General features: G+C 35.9%; 1 protein-coding gene across 1 annotated transcript in view; it reads left to right on the top strand.

The window, feature by feature from the left end:
• Positions 1–23481, top strand: part of Msh6 (DNA mismatch repair protein Msh6) — a 180944-nt gene that overhangs the window by 130570 nt on the left and 26893 nt on the right. The window contains exons 13-19 of the mRNA XM_081752554.1: positions 781–989; positions 3863–3978; positions 5099–5254; positions 8594–8751; positions 15760–15869; positions 19766–19921; positions 22502–22636. Coding sequence (XP_081608680.1) covers positions 781–989; positions 3863–3978; positions 5099–5254; positions 8594–8751; positions 15760–15869; positions 19766–19921; positions 22502–22636 — 1040 coding nt within the window. The remainder of the gene's footprint in view (positions 1–780; positions 990–3862; positions 3979–5098; positions 5255–8593; positions 8752–15759; positions 15870–19765; positions 19922–22501; positions 22637–23481) is intronic.

Genomic DNA, 23481 nt, shown 5'->3' with positions numbered 1-23481 from the left:
GGAACTTTTTTTTTTTTTTCTTTCTTTTTGCAGTATCTCCAGTTTCTCAACCACAATCAGAATGTACTATTATGGTTTATGAGATCGTGTCTAGCAACGCAAACAGTTGTGAGTTAAAGAAGTTGTACGGTTGGAGTGACAGGAAGGATAGTCATCAGAATTAGTATGATCTTGAGTTGAGTTGATTTTGAGTTTAACGTTCCGTTCAGCAGCGAGGCTACATGAGACGTGGACCTACTGATTAACATGGAATCCGAACCACATGAGCTCCCGCCGGAAATCGAACCCGGGTCTCCCACGCCAAAGGCGCGTACTAGTATGATCTTGTGCCATTGGATTGCTCAGAAGATTATGTAATATGATACATAGAGTTATTACCGTCTCAAAGCACAGCAAATACACCACAACCGACCAGCGTGATTATAAGTGCCACAGAGATTTGGAAAGATTGTTTGCAATGTCACCTATGAATTTGTTGTACGTAGCATTTGATATATATTGATCCAACTTGTACTTTGTTCTAATCATGAACAATTCTTATTTAAAAATAGTGATTTCAAATAAAGGGGACTTCCATGAACACGCACATAATCCTCTCATACCTTGTGCCTGGAACAGCAATACCTGGAACTTATTATCACTTCAATCCATAGGGGACATGTTTCGAATTGTGTATAGTAATGTAACACATATGTTGTATGTATAAATTTCATTCCACTCACGTATATCTTTTTTGCATAGACGGCAGTGTAATTGCATTTTTTTTTTTTTTTTTTTCAGCTGATGCGTTGGGATTAACTGCGCGAGATGACTGGGAGTTGGCTGTTTCAGCGTTAGGTGCTTGTACTTGGTATTTGATGGATTGCCGTATAGAACAGCAATTATTGTCAATGAAAAAGTTTGAAATTTATCAACCTGTTGATGAAGTTGGTAAGCAGAAGGATCTACCTCAGAAAGAGGCTTCGCTCCCAGAGTTCGGTAAACATATGGTAAGATGCATGAATTCGTTGTTCCTTTGAATTTAAAAAAATAGTCTAATGCGTTTCTACTTGTTGTACACACTATATAATTTTAGCGACCTTTTGCGTTGTTTTAATTTCCTTTATAAACCTTTCTGTGTTTATTTAAATTTGAAATTATGTATACATTTCCGTTGTTCCCAATTACCGATCGACATTTAAATTTTAATAATTTTCAGACATTTAATAATCATTACTATATAATTGGTTGACATCCGCATATGATACTTATTCCCTCGTAGTACAATATATTAGTGAAACTCTGCTGTTTGAACGCTGTCATACCATAGTATGAGATTTTCATTCCAGCTGAAGATATCATTTAGCAACCTATGTGGAGTGCATCATTTGTTTGAGCTACTTTGCTAGTGCTGCTTCGTATGTAACATATCAACTCACAATCTTATATGTATGCCGTATCTGCGGATCAGCCTAGTAGTAATCACGGGTGTTCGGGAAAATATTAAATGATTTTTTTTTTAGTTTAACGTCCCACGGTTATGTTCTGTATGCTAAGGAAGGCTGATGGTGTTTGGCAGTTAGCCGCAATGTATAGCGGTGGTGACACTCGGTCAAAAAGGTGTAACAGCTCGATGGTACCTAACATTATGGTCCTAGGCCGCTTTCTTGTTTTCCCATTCCTTTCTTCCTCTCCAATTCCCAGGGTAGTGTGATCAGCGAGAGTGTGTGACGGGCTAACATGGCCATAGATGCTGCAAGCCCAGAAATATAATTCCTAATCCCAGTCCTAGTGACGGACTAACATGGCCATAGATGGTGAAAGCCCAGAAATATAATTCCTAATCCCATTCCTAGTGACGGGCTAACATGGCCATAGATGCTGCAAGCCCAGAAATATAATTCCTAATCCCAGTCCTAGTGACGGACTAACATGGCCATAGATGGTGAAAGCCCAGAAATATAATTCCTAATCCCAATCCTAGTGACGGGCTAACATGGCCATAGATGCTGCAAGCCCAGAAATATAATTCCTAATCCCAGTCCTAGTGACGGACTAACATGGCCATAGATGGTGAAAACCCAGAAATATAATTCCTAATCCCAATCCTAGTGACGGACTAACATGGCCATAGATGGTGAAAGCCCAGAAATATAATTCCTAATCCCAATCCTAGTGACGGGGGCCGCGGTGGCTCAGTGGTAGAGCGTTCACCTCTGGTGCTTGGGGTCCCGGGTTCGATCCCAGCCCCCGCCAAGTGAACTTTGTGGTGGACAAACACCGTGTGCGTGGGTGTTCTCGGGGTTCTCCCGTTTCCTCCCACTTTCTTCATTCCACCATTTTCATTCATTACTCATCATCACCGTCTCCCTTAGCCTAACCGGCATAAGCGTGGGACGTAAAACTCAAAGATTTCATTTCATTTCCAATCCTAGTGGCCACAAATGGTGAAAGCCCAGAAATCTAATTCCTAATCCTAATCCTAGTGACGGGCTAACATGGCCATAGATGCCGAAAGCCCAGAAATCTAATTCCTAATCCCAATCCTAGTGACGGGCTAACATGGCCATAGATGGTGAAAACCCAGAAATTCCTAATCCTAATCCTAGTGACGGGCTAACATGGCCATAGATGCTGAAAGCCCTGAAATCTATGTCCTAATCCTAATCCTAGTGACGGGTTAACATGGCCATAGATGCCGAAAGCCCAGAAATCTAATTCCTAATCCTAACGTAACCACAATGTAGACGTCAATATAAATTCGGGGAGTCTGCCTTCTATCACTTAACGCTAAACAAATATAGGTTGAATTACAAAAATATTCGAATCGCATAACACTCATGTAAAGTGTCTTGTTGTATACTTAGTGCAGTGACCTCACACTTGCACAAACGAAAATGATTTGAACTGTTATAGTTTGTTTCAGTTAGGAGAAAAGAGCAGGTAGAACAAGAAACATATACATATATGTGACTGTATTACATGTATGAAACACCAATATAATTACAAATTAATGAGCACATAATTATTAAAGAACTCACTTGTAAGGAAGTATCTTATAATACTGTAAATAGCGACAAACTGTTTCAATGAACCACCGTCTTCTTAGTCATTGTGATTGATATAAAATAAAATAAAGTGATTCAAAACTTAAGCTGCTAAACTTTTCACCGTGTGAAATTGCCTCCAACTCATGGATGATGGAAAAGCGTAAACGGATGAAATGGATGATTCCTTGAACACTGTATACATGTGAAATGGTTAGGTTCTGGATTAGTTCAACTGAATTAAAAATGTGACCATGAGATCCAACTTGCACGTGTACAGAGACTATTCACTTAAAATTAAAACGACGGTTATCTAGATAAATGACGTTGAATAAAAAAGCGTAGTAAAACCATACTACTTCTTTCAAGGTGAAGCCGTACTTCAAGATCTTCAATACTTATAACCGAAAAAAACACGAAAATAAACATGTTAGCACGTAGTGGGTAGCGCTAATAGATATTGGTGAAATACTCATTTTGTTTTTACCACAATTCAAGTAGGATTACACGATTGGTTACATTTAGTTAGCATTGACAAAAATCCACGTTTACTGGAAATAATAAATTTTTCAGTAAAACAATAAATTTGTTTAAAGGAAGCATTATGTTCTGTCACTGCGAGAAAATAAATATTTTATACTGCTTCGTACAATGAAACTTAAATACATTCAAGGATCAACAGCACCGTTGTGACTTTGACTTGGCCTTCTTATTTCAATCTTTTCCTGGTTCTTATTTCAATCTTAGTTTCTTCTTTTTTCACATTTGGTATCGTGTATAAATTTCATCAATTGTAAGATACTTCATATGTGCTTAATTATGATCTTATTTCATAGGTCTTGGATGGAATTACTATTAACAATCTAGATATCTTGGAGAATTCGGCTACAGGTGGAAAGGAGGGAACGCTGTTAGAAAGATTGGATCATTGTTGCACTCCGTTTGGCAAAAGGTAACGCTAATCTTGAAATAAATAGCTGTTTTGTGGCTTTCTAGGTTTTGACACAAGACGAAAAAGTTAATTAAAAGAAATATAATTTAGAAAATTAAAGGTGGAAATTGCGAGTGAGATTAAACGTTTCGCTGAGGGGAAAAAAAAAAAAAAAAAAAAAAGCAACTTTTGAAGCACTTATTTGGTAAGTCCAAGAGTTAGTTGGACTTATTCAATGAACTCTACAGTTAAGCAGCAGATGAAGTGTAACGTTGTTAATATAAACCGTCATAAGAGCTCTCGCGTGGCTAGTAGATAGCATACTCGCCTTTCGAGAGAATTAGAGATGCCTTCGATTGGGCTACCAATATTGGAAATAATAGGACTTCCTAGTTTACCACGTTTCTGAATTTTAGATAACAGATTGAATTTAGGAGTTTTGGGCGTATCATGTATTTTTGAAGTAAGTATATCCTGTTCAACGTGCAAGTAAATTAACCAAATACAAAATAATATATTCGAAATATAGCTTGATGTTTCTTCCTTTCTAGGCTTCGAAAACTTACATATATGCCAAAACCGCGAATGTGCAAATTTTGCTATTTTCACCTAAGTACAGTTTTACGTTATTTGGAGCACACAGATTCCAATATCAAAGTCCCATTTGTGAAATATGAGTATATTTTAGCTATCGTAAATTGCTGAAACATGTACCTAAGTCTATATACTGATTTTTCGGAGTAAGTTGAATATTAAAATGTTTATAACTCAAAACCAAATTTAGCACATTCGCGGTTTTGGCATTGGATCGACGTTATATAAGAATATATTTGAGGCAGAAAATAGGAAAAAGTTTCACATACCAGGAAATTCTATTCAGGAGAATAGAATAAATCAAATATTAATCTTATTAGCTCTCAATCCATACACAAAAGACAATTTTAACTAATATTCTCTGTACCTCTTCTGTCGAAAAGTAGTTTCAGAAACAGAAAAGACAATTTTAAGTAATATTCTCTGTACTTCTCTTGAAAAGTAGTTTCAGAAACATGTTTAAATTAAAATTTTCAACTTTGTTAACGTGTAAGTATTCATTTTTTTTTTTTTTCAAGAGCTTAAAATGTTTTTAATTTTAATCTAGGCTACTACGTCACTGGATTTGTGATCCCTTATGTAAACCTTCAAGTATTGTCAGTAGGCAGAAAGCAATATCATGTTTACTGCAACATCAAGACTTGATGCAGGAATGCAGAGGATTATTAAGCCAGTTACCTGATCTTGAAAGACTAATAAGCAAGTAAGTTCTGTACATGAAATAATAGTGATATTTCTTATAATGTAGTTATCGGAAGGAAACAAATTGTATGAGGTAAGTGTTGGGAAAGAGGAAAATGTTGATAAGGAAAGGAATGTTCCATGTATGTATTATATTTAAAGTGAAAAGAGGAAGTTTTCTGTTTTAAATCGCCGAATTATTCCATATTTGTCATTCTATGTCAAATCACCCAGAAAAATGTGAAAATGACACCCTACGATTTTGATACAATTGTTAGAATCAACAAGTTAGTACCCGATGTAAAAGAAAAAAATCTTACTCGTACAATTTCGAAGATACAGGGTGTCAAACATTGAGAAAATTACTCGTAAATATTATTTACAAGCACCTGCTTGCGGGTGCAATGTTGGCGGGAGAACACCATACTCAGTAACTAATGAACTTATCCACATCAATATTATTGCCAATACCAACCAAGCACATTAGTTATAAAGGAGACCGTTTCATTAACCTTGTGCAAGTGAAAAGTTTACTTTTTTAAATTTTTTAAGAGTAATTTTTATGTGCTACATAAAGTCAGAAAATGAGTTGTCACCAAAAGGCATACGTGTTTTCTCTTTAGTGTTTGTTTTATAATGAACCTGAAAGTATGCCCTAAAATCATGATACATAAAAATACTTGGTTTTCGAATGTGTAGGGGCCTATAATTGTTGGGTACGTGAAAAAGTTCTAACTGTTTGTGATAGGTCGCTGGTAAAAAATGTTATGATCGAACAGATGGCGCTACAAGATCTGGAATCTGTGGTCGTGCTATCGGGAGAACATTGCGGTAGCAACAGGCAAGAGTGTGTACTAGTGACTCGTAACTGGAGAGAATGTTGTGCCGATCAAATGAGACCAATAAGGAACACATGAGACACTGTTTACTGTTTTGAGTTCGATAAGAGCAGTAGTGCGGTCTTGGCCTGCCGCAACATTAGGCAAGTGTATGGTGAGGATGCAATTGACATCACGCATCATCGTTGGTTTTGAAAATTCAAGGACGGCGACAGAAGCTGTCAAAATCAACCATGGTCGAGACATTAATCAGCATTTATAAGTCAGTCCGAATCCAACTTTAGGAGACTTGGCGGAAACCTTCCAGGTACATAAAACAACAGTGGAGAAAGGCTTGTAGCGCTGAGTTTCCCCACAAAGTTCGCTGGGTTCCACATCAGCTGAGTGCAACTCCTCTAAGAGGGGCAAGTCATGACATGCGTTTCCTTGCTTTCACGGTACAAAAATGACCCCTTCCTTATACGGATTGTCACAGGAAATGAGAAGTGTAGTTATGTACAGGAACGTGTGTCGCATTTCTAACTGCCTCTATCGACGTCCAAACAATAATTTCATTGAAAGAAGGCGTTCTTGAGTGTAAGATGGGATGTTCATAGCATCATTCGTTGGGAGGTCCTGAAACCTAAGCAAACAATTAATATTATCTTGTACTGTCAACAGTTTACACACTGCAGGAGTAATGGCTGTCAAAACGACCACGCATTGTCAATCGGAACTTGATAACGGAAAGCCACACTGTTGCGATGACACGTCAAAAATCAATGTACTTTTGTTAGGAGGTTTTACTCTACCCACCGTATTTCCTTGCTTGGCCCCTACACACTTCCATCTTTTTCGCACTCGCCTGTGTATACTGTGCAAATTTTTGTGCATAATATCAGTTTTCTCTGAAGCTTTTCCTAACATCATTTGCGCTTGTTGCTTGCTTTATACCTATCTTAAAGATTTGTTTCCGTAGAAAGTTTAAAGAAAAATTTTAAATATATCATTTATATATGCGATATGTATCCTATGCGTCTGTTAGTAAATATTCCAAGAGAAATGTTTGAACAGTTCCGTTTATTTGTAAGAGGGCTATTAATTTTTTGTTATCTCATAATTTTGTGATGAAATTGTAAGTAATGTTCAGATGTTAATTTTAACTGTGGGTGCCGAAGTACTGGTCATCGCTACGAGAAAGTCTATGACGTAGTTGTGTGACAAGTGTCCGTAATGTCGATTTTTCTGGTACGGAGAAGGTCGTTCCATTTAGCCGCAAGACATCGTGTGATGAAATGATTTTTCAGAAGAAACTCAAGGTTGTCACACTATGAACAATTGTTTATAGTTGATGGAAGAAAGGAAAGAAAAAAAAAAAAAAAATGTAGCAAATAATATTACACACAACTACTAATAATCATTGAAGTCATTTTTGGTGGAACTTCCACTGGCTTCCCTCTCTTCACTGTGTATTGTTCGTCTTTTTTCCTGTCCTTGCAATAATCATGCTCTAACGCACGTAAGTTATTCAAAAAATAAAAAAATTAAAAAAAAACTGGAATAATAATTCCGAAACCAACAGCAACACAAGCACTAAAATGTTAAACTGATAATATATTGCTATTGTAAACAGCTACTAAATTTCAAATAGCGTGGCCCCTCTGACTAGTTTTTTAGCAGCCTGACTTGTTTTCTTCAGTCTTGCCATAGTTCGAAATCAGTAGCATGAAATTTAGTGTAACGAATTATTTAATTTTTCAGCAACAATTTGTTTCAACTATTATGTTCATTTGCTTCAGTTGTGCATAGTTTGTGAATTCAATTGATAGAGAACACTGTACACAAAAAGCGTACCTCATTATTTGAAATTATGATTGTTGTTCCCGATTCGAATTTCTTCGTGCATAATCTTTTGAAGATAAGTGTAAATTATTCATTGTAGCTTTGGAAAATTCAAAATTGCTAAGAAAACTCCAACTGACCAAAGTAGTGTATATATTTTAAGATTATATACTGCTTTGGTCAGTTGGAGTTCTATTAGCAAGATCAGTGTACTCTAAATTCAGAGCACCATACTGGAAAGCCGTAAAACCTCATCCTTCCCACACGGAAGGACCAAGCATAAACCACTTTCCATACGCAGATCCTGAAAATAGAGTTGATCTTCTTCCCACTCTTTAGCCCACAATCATCTGGAGAATAGTGCGGGAAATGTATTGTCAATTTGTTCTGTGTGTGTGTGTGCAAGATATGAACCTTTTAGGAATTACACTTAGCTAGTGTATGATGTAGCCAGGTCACAAGAATTTCAATACGAGAAAGTATGATGCTGATAATGCGAAGGATCAGGGTTCGATTCCCGTCCAGTCCAGGTGCTTTTTCTCTTTTTTTCATCTGTCTGTGCTTTCTAATGATTATTATGTATAAAATAATCTAAATAAGAAAGTATAATACCTACATAAAGTTTGAGCTTGTTGAGAATTATAATTTCGAATTGATACAGTGTTTATTTATTAATGACAGTATCGCTTTCAATATTTCAGAATATCTACTCTTGGCAACGCCGTGAGGAGTAAAACACATCCGGACAGTCGAGCAATATTTTATGAAGATCAGGTGTACTCAAAAAAGAAAATTGTAGATTTCATCGCAGCTTTATCTGGATTCAAGTCAGCGCAGAGTATTGTATCTCTCTTCAAAGGTAAGAGAAAGTGGTTAAAGGTCAAGCGCATTATTACCGCTTGTAGGCTTATAGGATTATCACTATGGAGCGGAGGAGAAAGCTAGCAGTGCGGGAGAATATAAGTTTCAGCAGTGTTATCCAGACTTAAAACAGACGCAGAAAGTAAAAGATTCCGTGTATAACACTGTCTCTTGCCAACGACTTGAGTAATTTATATATAATTCATGATACGAGGAGCAGTCAAGAAGTTCCCGAGTCTTTGTTATAGCTCTTTATTACCACGATATAAGTACACGTTTACTTAATCGCCATCAAAGTAGGCACCTTCGGAACACACACATGTGCTCCACCGCTCCTGTAATTGCTAGAAGCACCGACAAAAGTCCTCTTTTTTGGTATCTTCCGAAATTCAGCCGTCACGTTAGTTTTGACCTCTTCTACGGTTGCAAAACACTCGTATCTTTGAGGCCCATTTTTTAGCTTTTCTGAAAATCCAAACATCCGATGGAGCTAAACTATTTCTAAGGCCATCAAAGTCTCAGAAGCAGATTTTCCTTCAATTTACACATGAACTTAATATTTGCACGGTTGCTCTGTGGCTCAGTGGTAGAGCGATCACCTCTGGTGCTTGGGGTCCCAGGTTCAAACCCAGCTCCCGCCAAGCGAACTTTGTGGTGGACAAACACTGTGTGCGTGGGTTTTCTCGGGGTTCTCCCGTTTCCTCCCACTTTGTTGACTCCACCATTTCATTCATTACTCATCATCACCGTCTCCTTTAGCCTAACCGGCATAATGGTGAGGCGTAAAACTGGTGAGACGTAAAACTCAAAAATTTCATTTTCATTTTTCGATTTGTGAAATTGCGCCAGCTGATCACCACACACTCCTCTGTTCAGCTACATTTCTCGTACGCTACTTGTTATGATCTGTTCACACTTGTCAAGTTTATAATTAAGCAACTTAATGGCTGTATTGTGCAAGGTTCATTGTGATTGCATCATAAATACCAAAACTACACCATTATTCCGGGAACTTTTTTGACTGCTCCTTGTTTATTGAAAAAACAATGAAAATAAAAGGTTACAAATACTCTTTGAATTAGGAAATCTCCATGACGTCCCAAAACACTTAGGACTTTGCTTGGTAAAAGGATTAAGCATATTGATAAAATCACAATAGTAATAATAATAATAAAATATATTGTTGCAAGTCTGTTAATTAATATTGACTAACTTTCAACTCGGTGAGTCGCGTCACAATTATTACTTTGTGTGATATGTACAAAATCACTGATTTCTGTTTTATGCAAGGTTGACACGTTCTGATTGTCGCGATGAACACGTAACTTTCTGTATGAACTCAAAAGTGCGGTTTATGCTTTGTCCCATGCTCCCGAGTTTAAGTTTATCTGAATATTTCCGATATCCAATTATCCAATACTAATACTTTCAGTACTATTAGATATCGGCCAAATTTCAGTATTTTACAGCCTTGCCCAAAACAATAATCCAGTGCAAGTAGGCGAAGTAATAAAGTAGACGGACTTACGAAATTGGGAGTTAATGAAGTTTAATTAGCAAGCCTGGGCAACATTTCCATTTTCCCTCAATCTCTTTCCTTAATTTATTTCCTTTTAGTAATCAGCCGAAGGGGTCCGGACTTACGTATGTAGAGTTGAATAATCTTCGAGGGTTGGATTGAAGTGAAAGGAATAACATGTGTAGAGTTTCCTTTCATAGTTATGTGTATAGTTAACTAGTAAAATGATTGCACACTTTCCATATGTCTCTTTGTCTGTAACTTGCCATAAACTACACGAATAAAGCTGAATAAAAATTGATCAACTCATTCCTAAGCTGAGAAAGGGGTATGTAAGGGACTTGTTTTTGCTGGTGACTTCGTCACATTACCTCCCCCCCCCTTTTTTTTTTTCAATGGCCATTAAAATTGAAACACTAGGAAGGAGATTTTCTGATGAACCAGATATTTGCAGCATGTGTGGAGAATGTGGCATATCCAAACATCGGTTCATTCTTCCGCCAAATTAAACCCTGTTAGACAGTGATGCGAACATGGAATCAATGGCTCGAAAAAGGAGAAGCATATCTACATCAAAAATCTCAAAGGCTTCGATTCCCACCGACTGAGAGGATATATACCTTGCACGCATATTGTGAATCATATAACATTTCGCGAACATTTGTTCGACGTATTCTGGAGTGCTACACAGCGACGAGTGTCTGCACATACGGTTCGACATTGTTTGTCGTCTGTAATATTGATATATATTATTTGACGGTACTTGTTTTTGCTTCTAAATGATGCGGAGAACGTCACTCGGATCGAATGTAGTGAGATTTTTCTCTACGAATCCTATTTATGTTTGCAACATCGTGCTGGTCGTGTTCATGTCTGACATTACCTCACCTACAGATGGACGAAACATACTTTGTATATTGTCATACAATTCGACACCGGGCATTATGGTGTGGAGTACCATAGGATTCCGTTCCAGCTCTGAATGGGATATTTTCACACAAGCTTAACGATGATTTACAACTTCTGGATGGACATTTTGTACCATTGCTTCATTGGCCCGTTCTTTCGTCTGATCTCTTGCACATTGAATACGTATAATCTATAATAACATAATGACTCTCACACAGAGATCACCCGAGGCTACCGCACATGAACTTGTGCAGCATGTCGAAACTGTTTGGCATGTAAAACGCAGCAGAACATTATATATCTCTTCTCTTTGCGGCATCATGTCGATACAGTTATTTACGTTAATGGTAGCTAGCTATACGACACTGACCTCGGTATGATCTAAGTACCCAAGGTTTTGTAATGATCCTTTATGATAAAGTGCACGTATACTTGACGTAACATTGTTCCGACTTCGATTCCCTGTGGGGTTACTTGCCTCGCATACAAACCAAACAGACGTTTGAATCCCATTTAAAACGATAAATCCTGTGTCGTATAGCCTCGGTGCCCATAGAGGAACTTTAGACTCCAACCAAATATAATGTTCTTATCGCTGCATGATATTCGTTTCTTAAATTTGATGTTGCTAGGTTTTCTTTGTCCTATTGTTATACACGCTACTTTTCTAAACCCTACTTTCTTTATATGTTTCTTTTAATTCAATACCATTATTATGTATTGTGTGAAAATAATGTAACTTTAAAACTATTTTCCATAAATAGAAGCTTTGCTTTGTATATAATTAAATACAAACTTATTATTTGCTTAGCAAAATAATACATTTACTTTAAAAAACTAAATACATGTGACAGTTTCGCCAACTAACTTTTTGGCTTCATCAGACACTATGATATACAGGAGTAATGTACAATCTTGTATACAAACAACCGCTGAGACATTTTGCTTCTGGTTGGCTCCTGGCATCAGCCAATCCCCTTCGAGTATACTGATTTTAAATTTCTACATAGAAGCTTTCTATTGTTGCCAATATGTGTGTGCACATTTATGTATATGAATATTTATATGTTTATTCATTTATTTTTTGTTTTATTATTCATATTTTATTATATGTTTATTCATAAAAAAAATGCCATAGAAACAGTTAATTTTAAGCGTTAAAGGTTTTTCCCTCTTGTTAGATATTAATAGAAATAAAAATAAAAGAAACATCGAAATGGAAATTCAGAACAAGAACGATGAAACTATATGGATATGCCAAGATATGGCATGTTCTTTCGATAATATTCATTAGTACAATGATAAAAGGATCAGCAGACGGTTACAACATACAGGGTGGTCTAGAAGTGGCCGTACCCCCGTCCCCTTTAGTTTCAACACTATAGTGTTAGTCTGTACACAGTTACCTTGAAGTCTTAAGAGTCATAAACATCAGTACGATCACCATGTATGTCGTAACACAGCTGAATTCTGCACCAAATTCTCGCAGATGTTTTGCTTAGAATATTCCGGAGTCACGAGGGTGAAGGCGTGTTCCACAGCTGCTTGTAACTCCTTGCTTTGTGTGATATTGAGTGTTTCTTACTTGTTGCTTTGTGAAACCCCAGAGAGCATTGTCTGGTGTCGTCAGATCGGGACTTCTTGGAGGCCAGACAAAGGGAGCTGATGAAGATGCATAACCTCTTCCAATCCAGCGGCAAACTTCACTGCAAATAATTGTTACCAAGCAGAAAATAAATGAACATGGATAGCAGTGTTGTTAGACAATGCCAAGCAATGTTACCAGACGATGCCTAGCAGTGTTATCAAACAAATGTGGGTAAAACCTGAAATCGTCAGAAAACTCCAATTAACGGTACGCCCACTTCCGGACCACGCTGTACAGCTAGTATTACAGAAGTGAATAGCTCGTTTCATGATACAAGAAAATCCAGAAAATTCAGAAGTGTCAAGCGAGATTATATATAGTAAGTTTGGGTGATTCCGGACAGTCGCTGAATTCTGACATCCTAAGCTTACGATAATGCTGTTCTTCGCCTATTGTTGTGACGCCTATTTGAAGCACCGTACCTTCCAACAGTTCAGTGCTTAGTAGAAAGTGCAAAGACTGTTATACATAGTTTCGATGGTGGAGGAAAGAAGAAACAGGAAAGTTCATGCACTTTTTTTTTGACCTGATGTAACTTTTTAGTGGAATATGTTAAGGTTTTACACAGAAATGGTTGTCAGCAAATGGTTAAGTAAGACATATATCGAAGCGAAGACCCTACTTTACTCGTTGCATATTGGAAAAATTCTATTACTTTGCGCGCGCCTGCTTAACGCGTGCACACGTTTACAGTGCTCAAAACGGGCGAATCCGGACGTTTAGGGGAGGGTGAATTCGGAATTCGGAATTCGGAATTTATTACGTTAAGATGAATCCGGGCAATGTAATTAATGAACTAAGAGGATTCAGAACATTCTTTCCTCTCTCGCTTTTCACGTTTATAAGTGTGAAATAGAGGTCTACTGAGGTCCTACGTGAGGTGTATTGCTTATATTTAGCATCTATTCATTTTTGCCATAAATGGACTCCGAGGAATCACCAGAAAAAGCTATAAAATTATTTTTTTAGAATCTACGAACACAACTAAATTACAAAATGCTAATCATAAGGTGCTCAGAAATTCTACACTACTGAATGGCTACATCATCTGGTATATTCCCATTTGATCCGCAACAAGTTCGGGAACATGAATTTCTTTTGTCGAATGAACATGATTCGCCAGCAGCTGGAAACAATTGCTCTTCTGTGTCATCAAACTCATCGCTAAATACGTCTCAATCGCCTTCAGAGTCCTCAGTTGAACAGTTCGTATCTTTTCCTGCTGTTGCTTCTTACAAACCCATATCTCAAAGGTCCGGCGTTGCTAGAAGATTAAGTATCACGAATTGCAGTTTGTTTCAAACTGTCTCCTCAAACACAATCGAAGGTATAAGTGAAAACAATTGTGGATTTTGTGGGAAGAATTATTAGGCACCATCATCAATTAAATAGGGTTCCTGGGTGTCCTGTACTGTGTAAGACGTGGTTTCATAAACGATGTGTGGGAGGTGATAAGGAACTGTATTTTATCTGTGGACGATGTGTCTGAATTATAACCAGTGCTTCACGAAACTGGGAGACGTTATTAACGCAAAAAATAAATGCTTGTCTTAGTGCACACATATTATACGTTTTACTAATAATCTAGTTGTTACTACCAAAGATAGTAGTACAATGTAGTTCTAATGGAAACAAATGTTATTACTATGTTTAATGATTAAACGCTATAGTGGTAGCTACACTACTGTGCATTTAGCTTTCAATTTCAACAGTAATTAGTACAGAAATTGATATGTTAGTAATTTGTATGTATTTATATTCTGTACTTATCATGTTAGAATGTTAGTGTAGCAAAATAGTAAGCTAAAATATACCATCTTCCTTCAAAGTTCAGTGTCCGGAATTGCCAACCTACTGTCCGGGTATATATATAATATGGGGTAACACTGAAGTATTCCCACGACGTAAGTCCCTTATACAGGGTGTGTATCGGTCACGAAAGTCACGAATGTCACGAAAAAGTCACGAAATCAGAAAACGGTCATGAAAGTCACGAAAAAGTCACGAAATTTAGCTTTTGGGTCACGATTTTTTTTATCTGTGCAAATGTAAGTACAGATTGGAAAATTTTGTTCTATAACACATCAAAATTCACCAGCAAAAATGTCTATGGTCGGCATTAGACGCTACCAAATTGCAAGCAAAGTACGTTTGTATCGCATGGATGAAAATTCGGCCTAATTCGCTCTTGAAAATGTTAGGAAATTTTATGATTTGGTAAAGAAAAGGTCACGAAAAAGTCACGAAATTTCATTGTGGAATTTTAGTAGACACCCTGTTATATAACCTGGTGACAATTATAAAGTCTTTTAAATAAATGAAAAGTATTATTACTGCTGTATCTTAGTTTAAACCAGTTTCTGCTTAGTAATCTATCGGCCGTCTCAGGCAAATGCAGATTATTTGAAAAGTTCTTCTTCTTTAAAGAACTTCCTGACAATATGACAGATGTCTAGTATTACTGACTTTTGTAGATTTGTTACGAGATGTTTTGCGTTTATCTGTTCAAGTTGTATTACAGTACGTCGGGACCATTGTTGTGGTTGAGATAATGATTGATCTTACTGTAACTTTCTGACATTTCCGTAACTTGTCGATTTCGTCAGCCAAGTCTTTATATTTGCTTATTTTCGTACTGAATGTTGTATGTATGTAATGAGTCAATGGTACTGCTACTTGTATAGGGTTACTTCTTGGTCCATTTTATTGATAATAGTGATGTCGGGTCTGTTTGCAGGTACCGTTACATCTGTTCTGATTTCTCGATCCCAGAAGAGTTCGTACTTAACATTTACAAGTACTGGACTTGGCTGCTATTTGTAGTATGGCTTGGTATCGATGATTAGTATTATTATTATTATTTATTTATTTATTTAATTTATTGAGTGAATTGTCTAAGGATAATTAAATTGCCAACCGTTTTACTTCAGGGAAGTTAGACGATGAAGATGCCATATTGTTGCAGCAGTGTGCTACCTTTAATGGAAAGACACCACATGGACACTTCCCGGATCTTTCGGCACATTTGGATTTCTTTGATGTGAGTAGGTAAAAAACAACATGGAAAAAGTTTAATGTACTTTAAGCACAAGGCATATTTTATATTACAATTCAAAAAGAGTACCCACTGCTGTATAGAAAGTTTATACAGTTAATCTGTTATCCAGAATATTTCAGCAGGTTCCTCAGACCTTCATTATTCTGTAGATTTGAGTTGGTGAGGGCATGAAGTATTCTAGTAAATTCTAGTAATAGTAAAGAGGATCACCCGATTCCATTTTCTTTTATTATAGACAACCAACATTTCTTTAATGACAACATGTACAGGTTGCATAGAAAATAGGGAATGTTGTAGATTTTAAACGGGTATGGATTGTTACCAGTGAAGTTGTTAAGGGATTGACTCCATTAAGGAACTTGACCGATGTGATCCCGCCATTAAAAAAAAAAAAAAAAAAAAAAAAAAAAAAAAAAAAAAAAAAAAAAAAAAAAAAACAGTGTCGTGTACACCACGTGAAAGAGTTTAGTTTGTATGGCGTTCTGTTTCTTAATAATGAAATCGGAAGCGGTAGTATACGAAGTGTGATCAGAAAGTATGGTGACTATTTTTATTAGAAACAAATTATTAAGTTTATAATGGAATTTGATTTAATCTCCTTCAAGGTACTGTCCTTGGTTGGCAATGCACTTACCCCAACGTTTCTGTCATAGCCTTCTCAATGTCAGGAATGGCGCCAAAACGTTTTCCTTTAAGTACAGTGTTAATTTTTTGGGAAGAGCCAGAAGTCTAATAGTGCTATATCTGGAGAGCACAGCAAATGTGGACAGATATGAATATTTTTTCCGGCCAAAAACTCGCAGATCAAAAGAAAGGTGTGGTACGGCGCCTTTTCGTGGTGAAGAAGGAAGCCATTTACCTATTTGATTGGCGGTTAAAATGCTTTTCACGGATCCATACGAGATGTTTAGTTCTTAGGAAAGCTCTCAAATAGCCATTGGCTTGTTTGAACAAATCATTTGTGCCACTTTTGGCACGTTTTCATCTGTTTTTGACGCCGAAGGACGTCTCGATCGTTGCTCTTTTTCAACCGACTTCTTGCCTCTTTTGAATCGCTCATACCACTTCTAAACAATCTTCAATGCCACTGGTTCATCGCCATACACTGATTTTGACATTTCGTAAATTTTTGTGGCACTTTTTTGCAGCTGAGGACAAAACTTAAATGTTGGCACGCGACAAACAATCTTAACACGTCTTCACTCTTCTGCCTCTGGAACTAACATGTCACAACTCTTTCAAAGTCGACACCGTACCGAAGGTTTAGGCAAGCGGGCCTATGGATACAACATCGATAGATGGCACTGTGCAACTATATTCACCATACTTTTTGGTCACAAACTTGTATTTACACCACTTCCGGTTTTAGTAGAGAGATTAGAATGGAGTTGTTGAAACGCTTAGTTGATTACAGAACACTAGTTCTTGCTATCTATTTAGGTTTTTATTCTATAGCAATACAGTACATAATTTCAATCCACGAATTTATTTATTTATTTTGTCGTAGAGTTCGAAGAAAATTTTAAATGTTTCTTCTGAAATATGGATCGTATAAAAGTAGTATCCCAGTAATTAGTGAATATGGATGTACTGCTTAATTACATTAGCGTTCGCCAAGTGAACTTTGTGGTGGGCAAACACCATGTGTGTGGGTTTTCTCGGGGTTCTCCCGTTTCCTCCCACTTTCTTCATTCCACCATTTCATTCATTACTCATCATCACCGTCTCCTTTAGCCTAACCGGCAAAACCGTGGGACGTAAAACTCAAAGATTTCATTTACATTAGCGTTATTGATCTATGTATGTAGCCTTTAATATTGTGTATGGCAACATCGTTTATAGATATTTTATTGTATTATATTCTTTTAATACTGAGCAGTTCTATGAATTAACCTTAAGTTAAAGAAAAAACATACAGAGAGAGAACATTAATAGAAAAAAATAACTTTAGTGTTCACAGTTTACTTATGCAAATAACACTTAAGCATTGTTTCAATGTTTTATGGTGTTAAATTTGTTCTTTTGTCAGTAAGTATGGCATTGTAAGAAGATCGAGCCCTCTCCACATCAACATTCGAAACTGATATGTACACTCATGTCCAAAATGATTGTTGCATATCTATAATTGTCTTCTTGTAAGACATAATTTGATAATGCTTTGTAGCATGCTTTTAATACTGATACTATGTGTATAATCGGGAAATGAATGTTTGTGGTAAATTTCATAGGGAAAGAAATATAAATACGAAAATTAGTATGAGTGAAACAAAATGTTGCTAAATGGACAAGAAAATTTTATTTTCGTTTTATTATTCTTATTTACTGCTCTTTTGACATGAAATGTGTCGCATACATGTCTTTGCCAATTATACACATACTAAAAATGTAAGAAATACGGGGCAAATTCGTTATCAAATTACATTCCTACAACAACATATTTATAGACATGCGACAATAATTTTGGACAGGAGTGTACATTAGTTGAAGACACTTTCCAGCGATCTCTGAATGCTCATTTAATATACCGCGCAACATACTTTCCACACTATCCACTTCACCCGTAAATACCGTTTGGAGCTCGCATGTAAAATTTCAAAAATTCATGGTGGTTTGTTTTCTCAAAAATGAGAATTTTCATCACATTGCGTGGAAAAATTGGCACTTTTGAGTAAATTTTGTGAAATATCGGGACTTGTTGCAAATTTCGCTAATTCGACAGAATTTCTCGTTTAATCGCGAGCGTTATATGGCCTAACAAATGGTAAAAAAGTGTACATTTTAGGTACACAACGTTTTCGCACAAAACTGATACATTTCGCTTTTTCACGTGTCACCAAAAAATCGTGTCTCTACTAATACAGCGCATATCCGTTTCTATCGAACGTGACAACGTCTCGTCGGTCCTTGGCACTTTACCACTTGGAAAGAACTGCATGGTGTGTGTTCTTTATAAAAATAGAAATTTAACTTAATTTCATACCTTTTGAAAACTTTTGGTAACAGAGTGCAGTGTGTGTTTTATTTTTATATATTTCATTATTGTGATACGTAAAATTTTAAATACTTAGAACCTAATATGTGTAATGTAAGGAAATGTTTTTGTATTCTGAAATATGTTTTATCAAAATTATTATGTAGTTATATATTAACTAATTGTTGAAGATTAAAGTTAAAATTAAAAAATGTAACAATTATACCACAATAAAAACTAAACAATTTTACTTTTGTTATTAACTACTATTGCTTGCCGTGGAAACGTGCTAATTTATAGTAGCGAGTGAACGAAACACTTAAAATAACATTCTTTTCTGTGTTATATTAAAGAGGTTATTTCTTCCTAATGGTTTATTAGTGAATCGGAAAATGAACAACAAATGGATAATTTGATAACAGAAATACTCTAATTGGAATATAACATTATATTAATAATCAAGGTGGTTTACTACAGAAAAATAATAATAAGGTGTTTAGTCTATGCAATTAAATATGCAGTTAAGGTAAAACCTAACGAACCAAATTTTTGCTTTGATCACCGTCGTAAACAATGTTAGTTTTGTAGACAATAGAAGTGCAACGTTCTTTTTAGGCAATATGAACTATTTGAGATAAGAACTAGTGTAACCTAAAATCAGAATCGCATAACAATTAAATCCGAAACCATATGCACTCAATTAGACTCATTCTAACTACGTAATGATGTTTTTAAATCCATACAGAAATGTAATTGTGTGCAGCGTTTGAACTTTCCTGTTACTAAGTCGCCATCATTCAATCTCTAGGATTTAGGGTGATTTGTACTTGTGTATTTGAAATCATATTAATGTTTTATACAAACACGTATGATATTGGAAATACAATAAATATTGCCTCTGTTACAGAATGCATTTGATCATGAAGAAGCGAAGAAGGCTGGGAAAGTAATACCAACGTCAGGCGTCGATCCAGAATATGATGCTGCAATCGAAGAGATGGATGAAGTTAACAAGGAACTAAAGCAATATTTGAAGGAACAGTCAAGTTACTTTGGATGCAAGGTAATTGAAACTAGATTGTTTTTAAGAGAAAAATACAGGGTGTCCAAAAGTAATGGCGAAAATTAAAACCACAGACTCCTGGCACCAAAACAGGAAAAAAAAGTTTATATGACATATAGTCCTGAAGTAGATAGGGGCGGAGCTTGACAGCTTCGAACTTTTGGAACACCCTGTATATGGAGTTACGGTATTGCAAAACTTCCTCCTATGGGGCCATATATTCCAGGAATGGACATTGAACGTTCTCACAATTTGATTTATTTTGAATGCTGTCTTTATCCATGACTATCCGATTGTCAGGCTCTAGATTCTTTTATATTGTGCACTTGTTTTCTGCTTCTTGTGTTTGTAATATAACTCTGAACTTAAAAAGAACTGAACCACCAAGCTGCTTTGTAGACGCTTCCAGTTTTATATTTTGACCGCTTTCAATTACTTTTTCGAATTCATCGCTCAGATTATCTTTTTCTACTATCAGTTTGATGTATATCCGAGAAATTTCAGTTAATAATAATGCGAAGAAAGGGAGTTACAGCCTAATAGTTAGAAGCATGAACCATAATATTAAGTAATTGAGTCCGGTACTCCTAGTGTTAAAGATCTCTTCAGAAGAATCGTCTAATTGATTAGTCGAAGTTTATAGTCCATATGAACCCAAGACCTGCAGTTTAACGTAGAATCCGAACCCAGTGAGCTTTCACCGGGAATCGAACCGGAAACTCCTCCAATCGAACCGGAGGGAGAGAGCGGGAGCCTTAGAAGAATCACATAAATGTAGAAATTTCATAATATGTAACTCGTTTTGAGTATCAGAATTCCTGTATAAATATCTTAAACAGAATTTTTAAGAACACTTCTGTTGGTTTATATGTAGTTTTACAACTGTACTGTAAGTAAGTAGGTGGACTTGTAATTGAGAAATTCAAATTGTCTACTTACGTCAAATAAAAATGGGAACGATATTGTAAATGCAAATCATTCCATATAATTAGCTTCTTTTAGTTATATTTGTTGGTAATTAACTAATGTAATTATGAAATATAGTAATAATTTTAAAATTAAATGAAAATTACAGGGCTCATAGCGAGTCACCTTTTTAACTAGTTTTTTCCTCCAAATTTGTCACTAAAAGTTACTTTTTTGGGAGGTAAAGTGATATTTTCGTGTGATTTATGTTTTGCATTGGTAGTTTTCTAAGAAAAATATAAAAATAAATGGAAAAAGGCAGAAACTTGTTACTCATTACTCTTCTGAAAGCTTCAGTACTTGCTGCCACATGTGAAACAGTCAGCTTTATTCTCACTTCAGCTTTTATTCTTTCTAAAGCACAGATGGAGTTGAGAATCCTTCTGTGTCTATTCTTTCTTCTATCATAATAGTCTTTTAGTTTTCTCTCGTAACAGCAGTTAACGCTCCGCTCAACGTTGTGTGTGGTTCATCATGTTCGTCTTGTGTTGTGCTTCTTGTATGATGTTCTTAAGAGTAGGTGATGAATTTAAATATTTTATGGCTTTGAGAACTCTCAATGCTAAGTTAAATATAATTTCTGGGATGAAGAAATTCGGAAATAGGCCAGAACTGGTTCCACTTACTCATAAGCTTCTTACATCTGCTAAGTCTGCTTACCGTAACTACAAAGCATACTTAGAAAACCTAAGAAAGGAGGAAGCTCAAAAAGAGCAAGTAAAGAAGAAGAGATGAAACAAAAACAACAAACAGAGAGAGGTGATGGAGTATTTGACAAAGGATAAAAGGGGCATGTTGAGATTTTGGTCAATTTTCCGTGTGCTTTGGGTCACTTTTTCATGTGCTTTTGGTCACTTTTCAACTATTTACGAGAGACCAGACCACTGTGAGCCCTGGAATTAAGGAAAAACGGAAATCAAGGAAAATGTTTAAATTGGTTAACAGTGGAAAATAGTTCTGTAGTTGTTGTTTGATGGATGTAGAAGACCACTTCTAAAGGAGTTTTAAGTAGAAAAATAACAAATTTAGAATTTGGTAATAACTGAATAAATAGTTTTGAAAAGGTCATGAGTCAGAAAAGTGAAGTTACGAGAAAATAAATAAAGGAAGAAAAAAAAAAAAACTTTTAATTTTTGAAAATTCTGATAAGCATGAAATGATCGACCTCTTTTTGATAGAGTTTTCTTGTCATTGTTCGAAATGAGCAACTTGTGAGCAATTGGTGTTCATAATAAATAAATAAATAAATAAATAAAACGCTGGAGTAAGGCAAAATCTAAATTTTCTGACTCATGGCCTTTTCTGAGCTACTGATTCAATTATAGAGTTAAATTCACTTTTAACTCTAACATAATTTTATGAAGAAATGTATAGAATTGTAAATTGCCACATGAGTTTTTTAAAATGCTTTACTTCGTTTACTAATTATAAAACGTTCACTGACGTTGAAGCTATAAGCATTTGAAGATTTTACTGCAAAATACGATTTAAGACAGACAGTATAAAAAAATGTATTTAAATCACGTCACCACAAGAGATTGAACTCTCTTCACAAATGAATCAGTTGAACAATCAATTCTCTTGCTTGACACTAGACTGTTTGTTTGTTTTTAGGTTACTTACTTTGGCAGTGACAAAAAACGATACCAGTTGGAAGTTCCAGATAGTGCTGCCAAAAGAGCTGGGGATGAATATGAATTGCAGTCTCAGAAGAAGGGTTACAAAAGATACTGGACTCCGAAAACTAAGGTACAGTATTATCTATAGAAGATTTTTCACACTGTTCACTTTAAATCATGCTATGTAATTAGATTGTTTTAGTGAGATTAGTAGTTTAAATAATGTAAGTATAAAATATACCATTAAATTTAAACTGAAATAAAAGTTAAGGAACAGGGTATCAAAACCAGAGAAGACTAGTCATAGCTGAGTTGGTGGCTTATCCGCCCGACATGCGGAAAAGCGATAAGCTATCAGTTTTTGATATTCCAGCAACTTTATTAGAAGAGAAGGTTCTTCTAGTCTTACAATAAAGCTCCATGCGATATATTTTGTACTAGATTTACATTCCATGTTAGTATTGGCACAAATCTAATTTTGTGTTTTTTTTCTTTCTTCCACCCTATTGAATCGTTACTAAATCGTTACTATTAAATGTTCACTATACTCTGTGATAAAGTAGCTCCTATGTTAATGCAACACACGCCATGAATAGAATACAAATAAGTTTAGAGGAAGATGTTTAATAGAATTTTCATAAACTTACTATTATATAAAAATAGAATAGTATTTTAAATCTAATCGATTTGAAACCATTAGAGGCAACTTTATCTGTAAGTAAAATACAGTCGACTCAAGAGTATCCGGCTCTCGATTATAAAGCCTAAGTTTTTTTTTTTTCGTCGTAATTAAATGAGGAAGGCAAGATGTTGCATTGGCAACATTGCCAAGGCATTGGAAGCAGGCGTCTGCTACGATCTTTCTACGTGTCGTGTACAAAATACAAGTTTTAACAGGAAAAGACCAGCGTTCTGCTCCTTGTTTATTGTTTCGTCAGTGTGTAACTGACCTCAATAGAGTACGCTTGCCTCTGT

Source organism: Thermobia domestica, chromosome 3 (genome assembly GCF_964235325.1).
Source record: "Thermobia domestica chromosome 3, izTheDome1.hap1.1, whole genome shotgun sequence".
Taxonomy (NCBI): Eukaryota; Metazoa; Arthropoda; class Insecta; order Zygentoma; family Lepismatidae; genus Thermobia; species Thermobia domestica.
Note: the sequence above shows the minus strand (reverse complement) of the source record. Positions and strands in the feature narration are given on the sequence as shown.